This window comes from Patella vulgata, chromosome 6 (assembly GCF_932274485.2).
Source record: "Patella vulgata chromosome 6, xgPatVulg1.2, whole genome shotgun sequence".
NCBI classification, from domain to species: Eukaryota; Metazoa; Mollusca; class Gastropoda; family Patellidae; genus Patella; species Patella vulgata.
The window spans coordinates 62329081-62344960 of NC_065884.2; the positions used below are offsets into that span (position 1 = coordinate 62329081).

Below are 15880 nucleotides of genomic sequence, written 5' to 3' on the forward strand. Positions count from 1 at the left end.
CATTCCGTTCTACCCAACTAAGTTAGTGGACTAGAGCGGAATGAGACCACTAAGGAAACTGAGGATGGCTTGTGTTGTGTTAACTTGAGTGTAGAATAAATAATTAATTTAATGACCACTGGGCTTCTGTATTATTAATTAGAATAATTAATTAATTAATTAATACCAACTTGTATATAATTATTTAAATATAAATATTTAATGGGGCACAAAAAGTTACTAGTTTAATTCATGCTAAATGCAGTGTATGCTTTAAATTGAAATTTTGTGATGAAATGTGTGTAATTTATCTAAAAGATAATTGTTTGTTCGGCTTGAATAATTTTTGAAAATAATGTTCATGAATATTTAATGGGGCACATAAAGTTACCAGTTTAATTTATGCTAAATGCAGTGTTTGCTTTAATTTGAAATATTGGGAATAAAGTGTGTAAAGATAATTGTTTATTTGTTTGGAAAATAATGTTCATACTGCCAAGTCCAGCACTACCTGAGGGCTCGATTTACTAATTATACATTCAGTGGCGGCGCCAGCCGTCGGTGATTGGACGGGCAAAGCTGGGGCAAAGTCCAAGGTTAAGGGGGCAAAGGCGCGAGCTTCAACTAGGGGTAGGGGGCCTCCCCCAGAAAATTTTGAAAAATAGACTGCCGGAAATGCTGTCTTACAGTATTCTGTCAGGCACCGATCGTCGAGATAAATAGATCTGCCCAGATACCGTTCGTCGCCTGATCACTAGTTTATCCGACTAGAGAACAAAATGTCAAACGAACGGACTTGCGAACCTCAACGAAGTCCCCTTGTGAGCGCCAAAGTAGCGAGTCCATTATGGACCTCGCCAAGAAAAGTTTGAAAAATAGACTGTTGGAAATGCTCTACAACATGCAAGTTTATGACTGAGTGGGGATGTGGGATTTATTCACCGTAGAAGGTACTGATTACCGAAACGTATCACAAATACTTTTTTTTATTTTCTAAAATTATTTGGGGGGGGGGGGGGGAGGGCAAACAGCGCCGCCACTGTATACATTACAGCTCGTTTCGAAACTAATCCAAGTTTAGCTTAGCCACTGAAACTGAAATAGGGTTTAACGCACTACTTTACTGCATCGGGCTAAGATGTTGAGATATTTTTATCTTCTTTGATTGGCATTTAGTAATTGAACATATTATTAACGCAAGGTAAAATTTTATGGATACATTATTACAGAGTTTAATATTAAGCGACGTTCCGACGAGAATACTCCCGTCTTTATCAAGCAAATGATACAGGTATGTGAATAAAAGACAAATATATACAGAATATGCAACACAAATAACAATCAAATACAACCCAGTTAAAGTTTTTTAAAATCCATTGGGAATAATGGCACTATCCTTGCGTCGCATTAAAAAATATCAAGTTGTTGCAGACTCTTATATACTTGCCCTCTGACTTCACAATCTGGTTCATGAGTCTTGTAGCCAAAGGTTCACGTGCACCATAAAAGATCCGGTACTGTCTATGAAATAAGCATCAAAGTTTCCTCAAATGTGCAATAACCAACTGGCAATGTGCCGTGATTATTCTCATGGTGACCAGTAATGAATTGGCACTTATAAATGAAATGAAATGGGGTTTAACGTTCTACTGTTCTGCTCCTATACTGGGCTAATGAAGACGGGCATACGCCATACAGTGTGTTATTTGGGAAATTTTGCCTGGGCAGCGGCCCTTCGCCTACTCTTATATCGAATTCCAACTGCCAGGGGATCTTTTACGTGCATTCCAATATATACACGGGACCTCGGTTTTTCGTCCGAATGACTAGACAGGTGTCTTCGTCAGTCCCTCCGTGAAATGGCCCTTATAAGATCATGTTTTAAAATGTATAGTCTTTCGGATGGGACAAAAAAACATTGACAGTAGACCGTAACGCTGATGTCAGGGCACAATTTTCCTGATAGCACACTGTATGACTTATGATCGTCTACATTAGTCCAATCGTAGTCAAACATTTCATTTCATTTGTTACTAAAATACCTTGTTAGTGTACCGGGATTTTTCGGATTCTGCAGGTTCCTGACGCAACGCCTGGTCTGCAATTCCCGCTCTTATAGCGGCATTATCCCCCTTTAACGCAGAAGCGTGAGCAATGTCGTCCAAACTCGATTATCACAGGGAGACATTTTAGCTGGAAAGCGAGAGACTTGGTATTCGCGATCATCGATGAATCAGATAAGCCCACAGCTGGGTCAGAGGGTATTACGTGAAGGACTTGATAAGATGTGCGGAGTTAAAGCAGATTAAGACGTCTAGTGAAGATGCGGGGGGGGGGGGCGTGGGCTCATTATAGAATCAATTTGACGAATGTCTGAGCCACGGCATACCAAACATTGACACTTAGTTAACGGATTATAATTAATCAGCAAACAAAACCTAAACGACCTGTGAGTGAAGAAAAACAAGCCCCAAAAGGGACTGGTATTCCTTGCGACGGGTACCTGCCAAGTTTCATTCGATTCTGTTCGATAATGAGGGAGAGTTAGAATTGAAAGTAAACTGACACAATACTGGATTCAGATTCAATGCTAATAGCATTCGTGGTAATCGTTAGCGTATAGGCCTTGGCCATGAGTAGGCTATACTTACCGCCAAAAGACGTCCCGTCACCTGTGTTGCAATTTCCGATTTTTCCCCTAAATTTATTTAGATGAATAAATAAAGTTAAGACAAATTAATTGATTTTGAATATTATGGAAATATTAATCCGGTTGTGAAATCGGGCCCGGATTGAGCTTACATAGGTCCCTTGCATCAACAGTGAAAACGGACATCTGTGCGTATATAGTTATTTCTGAGTTTGGTTGGAACAAAGGAAGGGCAGAAAAAGAGGGCTCAATGTTGTCATTAGGGCATTTTCTTGAGTAGCTGAGGGCACTTTTTCAGAAGAGAGGGCACATTTTTGGAAAGAAAGCCACATAGCCACAGATGCGCCTATACCCTGGTAGGAAATTCCAGCGTAATGGCCATTTCTAGTTTCCTTTGTTTTTGCAGTTATGAGGGCAGAATAGACTGTTGCCTGTCCTGCCTACCCGCCCAGCAAGCCTCTGAAACATGCTGTTTCTTTTTCCTATGGGGGTGGCGGCGGGTAGGTGGCCGATTAGTTAACGCGTCCTCGTTACATGATTAGGTCTGTCATTGAGTCAAGTGGCGTGGTAATGAAATAAAATTGAAACATATGTTAGTCCCGAAATGGCCTAGTTTTTGTCGAGTGGACGTTAAACACTTGATAATATTGCATTCTCAAGTGCCGGTACTGTTTTTTGAGGATATATATATGTCATGCATGCCAAAATCTTAGCGTGTCCGAATCGGGCAATAGAAAAATGATATTAGCCTTTGAATTTTATTCTAGTCTCGGCCGTCTTACTGAATTTGGTATAACAATGTCTCGATTATCCATTTTTACGTTAAATTATCCATTACAAAATGTCTGTTGCGTGGAGCGTAGGACCTGACAAGGAAAACCGTCTAGTCATTCGGTTTGGAAAGATAAACCCATGACCCAAATGTATATTCGTTGGCTTGCACGAATGGCCGTTAGAAATCAACGAAGAGAAATGCCGCTATCCGGGCAAAATTTCCCTCATAGTACGCTGCATGTCGTATGCCTGTATTCATTAGTCCGGCTGGCGCAGAAATGGAGGACGTTAAAACCCATTTCATTTCATTTTTCACTAACCATGTTAGTCTTGAAATGACCCATCTCCACCCTGGTGCAGAAAAAAATAGGACGTTAAGCCCCATTGCATTACTTCGGATCATTGCCGGCAATATTGAGAGGCTTGAGTACCTTTTATAATATTACCCTAGCCAACTAGTGGGTAACGGTTTGTTGTCATGGCGGCAAGTCATAATCGCGTTTATTCGATCCCCTATAAAGGTAGGAAGAAATCCAGACCCAATCATATCAGTTGTAACATCTAGTATAGTAACAATCAGTCTACTTGTAGCACCGACTTGAGACGAACGTTTATTATATATCAAGTAAGTTATAGCTACTTTCAATTTACGATTGTACTTTTTTTTTACTATTGTACTTTTAATTTACTATTCTACTTTCAATTTACTAATCTACTTTCAATTTATTATTCTACTTTCGTTTTTTCGTTCCATTATCACCAGTTAATTCTTGTATCTTGAATCAAATGACATCCAGTAATGGCGGTATTAGCAGTCGTCAATTCACTGGCCAATTTACTATTCTACTTTCGATTTACGAGTTAGATATTTATCTATATATTGTAATAATTCAACTTAGATGTTTATCTACATGTATATCTACTACTAATAAAATTTACTATTGAATGGAATTATCAGTCAATTAGATTAATATAGTTATATAAATAAATTATTATTATATCAATATGGTTATATCATGTTAAATCATAGCGTAGAATTACGGGTTTAGTCGATCTAATCTGCTCATATAGATTGGGATTAACGTAAATCAAAGTAAACCAGACTAATTTTCAAGGCCACATCGTGTTTGTCGTCATTTATATAGTACTCACAGCTCAGAAATCAAAAAGGGCTAATGAAGACGAACCTACGCCATACAGTGTACCGCGAGGAAAATTTTGACAATGGGTTCTTTTACGAGCACGCTTATATGTACAAGGCATATCGATTTTTCTTCACACTTTCGATATCATATCCATTTTAAAGATATGTATTAATTTATTTTTCTAGAAATGGCTTACTACGATTCATTATCTGCTCGAGGTTCCATGACACCTGAGATGTCGAAGATGTTACCAATGGTCAGTGATAGAACACCAGCACGCCATCTTAATAGATCTCTAGATCTAGGTCAATCTAAGGCTTACTACAACCCAGCATCGTAAGTTTTATTCTTATATTAATTCAATGATCAAGATTCTGAAAGTGCCCAAACCATTTGATTCGAATGAAGATTTAATTTTATATGAATTGTTTCGATAATTCCAGACATGGTGTAGTTACTTATATTCAGTGATATAGATATATAGTTACTTACATTCTGAAATGATCCATAATTTGGATAATTTAAATTGTGTCACACTTTGTATTGTCCAATGTAACAAATATTCTGAAACGATCCCCGATTTTGATGATTTAAAGGTTAAAGATTATTACATTTTGTCAAAGCCATTATAAAAAAAACCACACAAATTAAATTATCCTAAATTTCGGTGATTTAAAATGCTAACCACTGTTCCCAGTGAATCTACGTATAACAAAACATTCTGAAACGATCCCTAATTTCGGTGATGTAAAATCTATAACTGTGTGTTTATTTCAGTAAATCGGTGTATAACAGATATTCAGTTGGAGATTGGGGATATTCTAACAATACTCACTATAATCTGTCGGAAAAAGAAAGAGCACATGGTGAACGTCTCCGAGCTGATGCATGGAGAGCCATCAAGGAAACTGATGCCAGAACACGCAACAGGCAAAATGACGTCACCAAACGATTGGGTAAGCTTTCAATTCTTTTATAATACCACCATACTAACGAATAGAAACTTTTCGTTGGACGTGACAAGAGGAAATTAATTGTTTCAATGGCGTTTAGTAATTGTACTGGAATATACAGGTCACAATTGGCTGGAAAATCCCGATAATCACTAGGATGAAACCCGGTAGACCTATCCGCTGATTACTGGGCCAGTGGGGTATCTCAGGGCAATCAATAAAGTACGTGATATTTGTATCTCTCTGTTTATTAATATATTACGTCATATCTTAGATATTTAAGTAGCTTCTCAATATATATTTCTTCAGGTGACAGAGTTTATGACATCGCTTACATGAAAGGTGAACTTAACACAGAAATTAATCAAATGGCTACAGAAATAGAAAATCTTAAGGTAAGCAAACAACAGTTTGGTAACACTTACTGGCTATGTTAGGGCCTGGCAATAATAACTGTCTAGTCGTTTGGATGGGAAGAAATACCTAGGTCAGGTCCGATGTACACAATGGGGTGAACGTAAACGAATACTGGACAGTTGGAATTCGATTTAAAAGTAGGTCTTAGAGCCACTGTTTGTGCAAAATTTCCCTCATAGCACACTACATGACGTATGCCCAGTCGGTGCATAACAGGAGGATGTTAAAATCCATTTCATTGCATTTTGCACTAGCCATGTTATTGTTGAAGGGGGGGGGGCGAATGATTAACACGTGCACATTGTATCAGACAGTTTGTCATTAAGTCACCTCCAACCCCATGGTTTTTTTTCCGGGTTCTCCCCCCGCACTGCTAAAGATCCCTACGCGCAAGCGAATTATTGAAATAAAATTGAAACATATGTTAGTCCCAAAATGACCTAGTTTGTGTCGAGTGGACGTTTAACCCCATTTCTCTCTATCGTTGAAATGACACATCTCCAATCTGAATAAAATGACAAAGTTACCTCCCATTAAAAACATTTTGTAACATTTCATATGATATCCAATTTATGAGATAATATTTTTCTATTACTATAGGAGTATCGTCGAACACTAGAGAAAGCTTTAGGTGATACAGCCAATCCTTTACATGTAGCTGAAGAATGTCTGCTGCATCGTGAAAAAAGACGAGGTATTGACCTGGTTAACGACAATGTTGAAAAAAGCCTCATCAAGGTAAGTCCATTATATCTGCTGACAGTTGGGTTATTATCGTCTTATAATGGATAATGTTGTAAATATACGCCATCGGGTATGACTACTCCTTATAAACACTTAGTACCACTTCTTGTTTACTTCAGAATTTTACATAACTTATCTATTAATCTATCTATTTACACAGGAAGTTGAAATCATCAAGAAATGTCAGAACAAGATGCAACATTGTCTACAGAAAGCCATGGCACAACTTAAGTAAGCTGACATTTCTACCTTCGTATTGTTCACTTCGGATAGCTTTCGTTGGAATGAAAAGCATTAATATATTTCCACCTAGGTATTTTTCACTTCCGACAGCTTTCGTTGGAATGAATAGCATTAATATATAATGATCGTTGGAGAAGAGAGCTTAGTAAATTGTTAAAATCTGTTTTAGTACAATGGTGACGTGAGATTTGAGTATTGGCTCTTTTTATGAAATAGAAATATTGGAATTAAAACAAAACCATAAACTCGCCCAATTTTGGATTTAACAGAAGCAATGTTTCAACAAAACAAATTCATATAAACACCAAAACCCGTCCAATTTTATCTAGGATTCAATAGCTATTCATCCATCAAAATTCCACACGGCACTACGTAATCCTAAAGTTTCAAGCAATGTGAACTAATGTCGCTTTTTGCTCCAGTCCAGGGTTATGTGCCCTGAAGCGTAAGCTTCAGCCGGCCTTACATTTGGGTAATTGGGTATATTTGGGGAATTTGGTATAGTCAGGGAATTGATCTATATGCATTATCTGTATACTTTACATTATTATAAAAGCTGTTCTATTTTGAATTATTACAGGGTAGACAGGGCTGCCCAGCATGCTTTGGAAGTTGACTCTAAAGATAAACACCACGCACAGGGACTGGATGATCGAATGCAACAATTGAGGAATTCATCAGGTGGTATTGGGTATTTCCCCAGTATAGAAAATGTTGATAATACGTAAGTTGTTATAATTCTTATTCTATTGAACTATTCGTTGCGGTAAATGGTCTCATGTATTTCGTTTCGTTTCTTTTATACTTTTGATGGCCTACACTACATGAAGATATGACTAGTTGTTTTGGGGGGGTCGCGTCAGAGGTCATACGTGCGGCTTTTTGACCCTATGACGTCAGACATTTGATTAACAAATAAGCATTGATGTTTCTAGTGGATTACCCACAGTTCCGTGCACATCACACCAAAAGCTCGCCGTAACAGACCGTTTTATTGGCTAATCCCTCACATCATCCAGAATACGTCAAAGATAACTGTTCCCGATCCTAGTGTAGTAAAGACAAGTAAAACGAAATTTTGAACAATAAAAAACGAAATGAAATAGGATCTGTGTTTTAATCAGATTGTTAGACAATAATCCAATTAACGTTAAAAAAAACAACACCGTTATGCAAATCATGAAGGTTATTTATAATCTAGCGTAGTAATACTGGAACTTTGGCTTGGTTTGATTTGGTATAACTCCGGTAATTGAAGCCGGGCCCCATTCCATAAAACCACAACAGTTCTGTTAAGTTATTTACATTGTGCAGTTCGAACTTTGAAGAATTTAATCAGAACCACATATCTCTTTACACATTTTGTTCACCTTCTATCTAATACATTGTTTTTAATTACCACAGAATCACCATCCCCGAATCATGGGGCAGATATACCCAAGAAAACATCGCCAGATCTCAGAAAGAACGGGCTGCTTCTGAACGACTTCGAGGTGAAATCGATGCCTTGATGAGAGCATGCGCAAGTGAGATGTGGAATATTTATAACAACGTGAATACCTGCTTCAACACGAGAATCCACGAGACTACAAACGCCAGAAATACATTACAAGCACATTTACAACGAGTAAGTTAAATTGTTTTTAACATTCATATTCAAGTTGATTCATGGTTTATTGTACATAGATCCAAACGTCCTTCGAGTTCTGTCTTAATGTAAAATCTTGGAGAGATCAGATAAAACTTTTAAAACATTTGTACTCTTTTTCTACCCAGACAATGCAAGAAATATTTGACATGGAAAGAAATATTCAACAACTACGTAAAGCTATACAAGACAAAGAAAACCCAATGAAAGTCGCCCAAACTCGACTTGATGAACGAACCAGAAGAATTAATGTTGAAGTTTGTCACGATCCCGTCATGAAATCGTAAGTTAACACATTTTAACCTTTTGATTTAAAAAGGGGTTGGATGGCCGAATGGTTAGAAAGTGCGAAGTTAGAAATTCGTGATTTTTGGCAGTGGTGGTATTCCATAATTTACGTGTGGCGTTATGTTTTTCACATAGTCAAGGAGATGCAACATATAGCCTTTGAATACCAATTTAAAGTAACACACTTAGTTAAGTGGAAAAATGAAATATTTTCACTCAACTTTAAAAAAACCTTTGAATACGAACCCTGACTGTTTATCGGTACATCATCCAAAATAATATTTTTTTTATATGTTTCATATTTTTTATTCAATCAGATTGAAGAATGAAGTTGGTGAAATCCGTGATTCCATCATGATGTTGAAGAGAAGCCTAAAAGCATCTGAGATTAGTTTAGCTCGTTTATTGAAAACCAAAGCTGTGCTCGAACACGATATTGGTGTGAAAGAAAACTCCTTGAAACTAGATTCTAAGAGTTGTATGGGCATGCGCAAGGGCTTCCCTATGGACCCTAAAGTCGGTCCAATCTTTCAAATGGTGCCCGGAAGTTACTAAATTGTCCATTCATTCCCTAAAATTGCAATTCCCCGAAATCCAACTGCCAGATTTCCTCACGATTATTCTGATGGTATTTTATTACGTTTTTGTGTGTAAATTATAGATTTTGTACATATCGCGGTCGCTTTAAATTGTAAATAACATATTTAATTTATATATTTTAATATATGAGTATTTTATATTATTTTAAACCACAGTGAATTATATTTTATTGTGCCAAATTCTTAGGTTTTAATATTTCTAGTAACACGTTGCGTTATTTCACTCCTTATTAAAATTGCAATTCCCGAAATCCAACAGACAGATTTCCTCACGATTTTTCTGATGTTATTTTATTACGCTTTATATAAAGTGGGAAGTGGGGATAACTACGGTTTTAACTCTACGCTTCTCGGGGGGGGGGGGGTTGTATTTTATATCGCTTTGTATAACGGGCAGATAACTCCGATTTCAAATCTACATCGAGTAAATCAGCTAATGTGGAAAATAGAATTTTATATAATCAGTTTTGTTTTTCGCGTGTAATCTATAGAGGTTGTGAAATTGGGTGTAAAAATGGCGGTATGTCCACCCGACCCCATCTCCCTTGCCACTCTTCATTATTTCCTACCCTCATGTTTGTATGTAAATTATAGATTTGATTTGATTAAATTGGGTATACCCATCCTACTCCACTGTTTTTGTGTGTAAATTATAGATTTTGTACATATCGCGGTCGCTTTGAATTGTAAATAACATATTTAATTTATTTTTTTTTTTAATATATGAGTATTTTATATTATTTTAACCCACAGTGAATTAAATATTATTGTGCCAAATTCTCATGCTTTAATATTTTTTAGTAACACTTTGCACTTTTCTTCTCAATTTGTCTAATATATTGGATAAAAATTTTGTTGAGATTTTTTAACATAGACCTAAAAGTGTTTCTTTATTATTAGTTTATTGTAAATATTATTTAGTATTTTACATTTTTTTAATTTTATAAATTATTTCTAATGTTTTTAGTGCAGTTTTGTTCCTTGACCGTAGTGATTTCATATTTTTTAGAAAATTGGGTATTAATAAAGTGTATATGACCATCACCCCGTCATTTTTCCTATCCCACGGTTTTTAGTGCAGTTTTGTTCGTTGACCGTAATGATTTCATATTTTTAGAAATCAATTGTAAATAGAAATGTTGACATTATTTCCAATTTTTAATATATTCCAATCTGGGTATGTTTATATATAAACGTTAAATTATTATTATTAGTGTTTCTACACGTGCATGTTGTTGTAATCCTAATCATCAACATAACTTGATATTTTGTGTTTTGTATTTATCTAGAGTTTTGTATTGATAATATCTAGAATTTTGTATTCATCTAGAGTTTTGTATTGATATTATCTAGATTTTTTTTTAAAATAATATCTAGAGTTTTGTATTAATAATTTCTAGAGTTTTGTATTAATAATATCCAGGGTTTTGTATTGATAATATCTAGAATTTTGTTTTTAATAATATCTAGAGATTTGTATTAATAATATCTAGACTTTATAATTGATAAATTGTTAAATTCTGATATAGATAAAAATAACCGTGTCATTATTGTATAAAATATTGTACTTCAGATTGTGTAGTACTAACATGAATAAAAACTTGTATGTAGTTATTGGGCTTTTGTATTAGTAACACGAGTGCAGAATAAAATTGATTAGTTAAAGATACATTATGAGAGATTAGATAAAGGGCGTGCACTATAATGGTTAAAAACTAGATTATGTAAAAGGAATTTGCTGAAACTTTCAGTCAAATTCATCCACTCTGAACCGAGATTTTAGAGATTGGTTTTTCGCCCTAGCCCCGATCATCATTACTAAAGTTCGTACGATAAATAACATAGTCTCGATTATCCATTTCATGATTAAATCATGAATGAAAGTTGAGCAACAAATGGAATCCTAATCCAGTAAATATCGCAGACTAACGTTGACATCGAAAGTTGATTATGGTCTGGATAAGTTGATTAATGTCTAATTAATAATTTAGATAACATTTCGGGCCTAAAGAAAAACCTGTAATAAGCAGATTTAGCTCTTGTATAATGTATGTTTAATCGTGAAACTTAACTTTAATAAACACTTGTATATAATTATTTTAATATAAATATTTAAAGTGGCACACAAAGTTACTAGTTAATTCATGCTAAATGCAGTGTATGCTTTAAATTGAAACGTTGAGAATAAAGTGTATTAATTAAAGATAATTGTTTGGTCAAAAAATAATTTTTATGCAGCTTCGGCAACACTCTTTATACGAGGCCACGGCTCAAAGAATTGACCATTTCCGGGGGTGTTTTAGCTCCATAACACAGAAAGATACCATATTCATCTGAAGCACGCTTTATTTACACACTTGGAGTTCCTCAACTCTGGGGTTCACACGATAACACCCGCGTTGTTACGTCGTATTACACAAACAGTTTGTTATCTCCCTTTAATCGTAAATGGACAGGAGTGCCATACTACACATCACCTCGGCCCCTTCAAATGTGAGACCCATTCGAACATTATTATGATGCACACAATTTCAAATAACATATAACTCAAATTATCATACATCGTACTATGTATCTATAGCATGGGATTAAGAAAGTAATTTCAAAAGCTCCAAGCTGCGAATGAACATAAAAATCCTTATTCAATATACACAACAGCAAACCTAAATTAGTGCGCGTTAGAATTTGTTATCCAATTTCCCAAAGATCTGGGTTCCTTTCGATATTGGCGCGTCTTGGACCGTAACTTTCTGGATTATGACCCCCCCCCCCGCACCCTGATTGTACGAAATATCACGTTTTTACCTTATGGGCCCTATAGGAATCACAATTTTTATCAAATTTTTAAAACTGTTCAAATATATCACCGTTACACCATAATCAGACCGACATTTTCAGTCAAATAGTCACTCCCCTACACGTAAATAGTATTATAAAAGCATGTAATACCCAGGTTGTGGACCATCTAGAGGTCACATTTTTTTCCGAGTTTGATGAAACTTAAAACGAGTATTACTAGTTCGTGGGTGAGCTCAATTTTCGTGAGCATCTACCCCTGCCTTTTACACAAAATGTGAAATATGTCTGAAGTTTGTGGACCTTTCACGATGAAACTTAAACTATGTGTTAAGAATCAAAAGTTATAGGATGAATTCAACTTTGGTACGCATCAGACCTTACATTCTAGTGCTATAGCCACTGCTTTTCACTCAAAATTTGAAATATGTCTGGATCTTGTAGGCCCTCCAGATGGACTACCATTGTTGTCCCTTTCTAATGAAACTTAACAAATAGAGGAAGAACTCTATTGATTTTTCCCCTTCCCCATCCATTTCTTGCAAAACCGGTGAATTATTTGATGGATAAGGGACACAAGGAAAGAGTATAAATAAAATGCTATGCCGTCGTTTTTCTAATTACCGAATCTGTAAAAGATACAATGGGAGTGAGATGGGGTTGAAATAAAGATCAACTGCTCAGTTGTCTAATCGCGACCCTCGCAACAGCATATTCCTGAAGCAATGGCCCGAGAAATCCCTTTCTGGTCATTGCTGGATTAGCTTCTGATACTTGCGCTTTTGAGGGAGTGTGTCTATTCTTCCCGGTCAATCAAATCTATCCCCGAGCACAGCAACATGACAGCCCTTCTTTTAATCAGGGACCTTCCCTAAAACTTTGGACAGTGATTTAAGGTATTAAAAACGGTGAAAGTATTCTTCGTCTCCATGCAGTATCTTTTACTTTGTATTCGTGTTGATAGCCTTGTTTGTCACGCAATTAGTTTTTCTGTAATGTTCTGCTATGCACTGGTTAATTGGGCATAATACAATCGTGAGTCATGACGTAATGTTACGTAAACATATTTGGTCCAATTTGGAGCTCTGTTTGGTATTGTTACGCAGTTATCTATTTGTTGTTAATCGGACTATTGACCAGTCATAATTTAGAACAAGAATTTGTCTTCTTTACAGCAGTGAGTAGTGGGACTAGCTCTAATCAAATGAAACCGTGGGTCTCTTAACCCAGGGGTCAATATAGAGCATAGCAGAGTTTTCTTCTTCTAGAATCTCACGTCTATGTTAAAATAAGACCTCTTTGTTTTTAATCGAATAGTTACTTGCGTGCAATAACCTGGAGAAAGGAATACTTGCGGCCTGTCTTCATGAGAATCAAAAAAATACCTTTCAAATTATCTTGGAATCTATATTTGATTCTGGCCAACGTTATTTAAGGATTATTTTTACTTGATAATATTTCGAGTGGCATGCATCCCGAAAATGTTAGCGTGTCCGAATGGGGGTATTAGAAAAGTTTTAGTCTTTATGTACTATCATTAAGGATTAATGCCATAATGTAATACGCTAACAGTCATACCCAATAGACAGTTTGTAATGCTGGGTATTTATTTAAACGTAGTTAATTTGTTTTCAAATTATGCGTTTTATTTCACAATTAGCCTGTTTCCAGATTCATCGGTCACCAACAGATAGCGAAATAAAACGGCATCTAGACTAAAGGACGGTCGTTAAACCATAAAATATATCAAAAGCAGTTTTCAATTCTGGCTGACATAATCCAGATGTGACTAGTTCTTTGCATATCTAGGTACCGGGAATTCTCGTATTTAAGCCCTGGGCTTAATTTCGAATTTGACCATGTTTAGTAATGAAACATTTCTTCTGAAATTAAGCCCAGGGCTTAAATTCGAAAATAGGAAAAAATGACAAACATTTGGGTTATTTTTATAATTTTAAATGGAACTAATCAAATTCATTAACAAAAATGGTTTTTAAAACACAATTGTACTACACCGTCACATAAATACGAGGATTCCCGGTATATTTAACCAATCAAGTAATGAATACGTTGTTATCTTGTTATGCAATAGCTATTAGGGATAAAAATAAAAGACCAGAACGCACCCAGTTGAGTATATATCACCCATTGATTGGCATTAATATAGGAAGACGCGTTTCCAGAAGTCACGCGCTCTCACTAGAGCTAAATGACATGAAATGAAATTGGGTTTAACGTCCTACTGGGCTAATGAAGCCGGGCATGCGTCATGCAGTGTGCTATGATTGAAATTTTGTCCGGACATTGTCGCTACAGCCTACTCTTATTTCGAATTGCAACTGTTAAGGGATCTTTTACGTGCACACCAATGTTCAAGCGGGGCCTCGGTTTTCCGTCACACCCAAACGACTATACGTTGTCCCTTGCCAGGCCCTCCGTCCTACATACGGGACCTCCAGGTTAGGGAGCGAACGCCTTACCCAATGAGCCACCGCGTCGCCCTGGCTAGAGCTAACTGAGTGGGTTGAGCGAGACCGGAAGAGGTTTTATTTGCTCATTAGACTTATGCTTGGATCACCCCATCAACGTATCTTTACCAAATTAAACATAATTCAATTAAAAAGAAAGAAAAACAGCTTATCCAAGCATCGACTATCGAGTTCAGGTGTGCCTTGGTTTTCGATTGTCGGTTATGTGGGACGTAGGACCGGACATAGAAATGCGCCTAGTCCTTCGGATGGAAAGAAAATTCCATGGCTTAATTGTAAAAAACGTAAAAAGTTCGGAAACAAAATTACCAGAAAAATGTTATCCGTATTCGTTTTTCATGTAATTTATAGAAATTCCTTCTCAAATACAAAAAAAAAACCTGGTAATTTTTGTTTACAGAACATTTTCCGAATTTTTTAAAACATATTTCAAATACATAAACCATAAAACAGTCCCGTTAGTAAATTTTTATTAAGATAAATGAAAAAAGTATAAATATTACAGTTTGAGTTTGAGTCATTGTTTGTAACTCTTTGATTAAGAGACACTTGTGTCTAATACTTATCAGTGGGACCCATTTCGTCGACGGGTACAGATTATGAGATTGTCAAAAATACAAAATCTAACACTTACAGTGTAACGTGTTTGTACCGCGCACAACTTTTAAAATTCAATTCAAAATGGACGATTCTCCGAGTGAACTGTGCATGTGCAACTGAAGTTATCGGTAAATACCAGGTCCTTCCGCCGTTTATCACGTAAAATAACAGTATTAAGTCCATTATAGAATGGAATAAAACATTTTATCCTTAAATTCCCTGGAAATTCCCTGTTTAATACAGAATATTCCATAGAAATACATAAAACACGTAATTTGAAGAAATAATTTACACTTTTAACACATTTTCTCAAGAGAAATAGTTACACTACGAAATTCGGCCACATCAAAAATGAATAATTTTTACAGTGTATAGCACGCTGCATATCGGATGCCCGTATCCATTAGTCCACATAAATGCTGTCTGTGCAGAAAAAATATGACGTTAAACCCCACTGCATTTCTTCGGATCACTGCCGGCAATATTGCCGGGCTTGACTACCTTTTATAATATTACCCTAGCCAACTAGTGGGTGACGGCTTATTGTCATGGCGG

The 15880-nt window shown here is 36.1% G+C and overlaps 1 protein-coding gene across 1 annotated transcript; it reads left to right on the forward strand.

Annotated features, from left to right (window-relative positions):
- The first annotated feature begins 4771 nt into the window (after positions 1–4771).
- Positions 4772–9396, forward strand: LOC126824456 (tektin-3-like). Its single transcript, XM_050553688.1, has 9 exons — positions 4772–4884; positions 5326–5504; positions 5811–5896; positions 6519–6656; positions 6823–6893; positions 7486–7629; positions 8310–8532; positions 8682–8836; positions 9159–9396. Exons 1-9 carry the CDS (start codon positions 4772–4774, stop codon positions 9394–9396), a joined length of 1347 nt encoding a protein of 448 aa, XP_050409645.1.
- The last annotated feature ends 6484 nt before the right edge of the window (positions 9397–15880 follow it).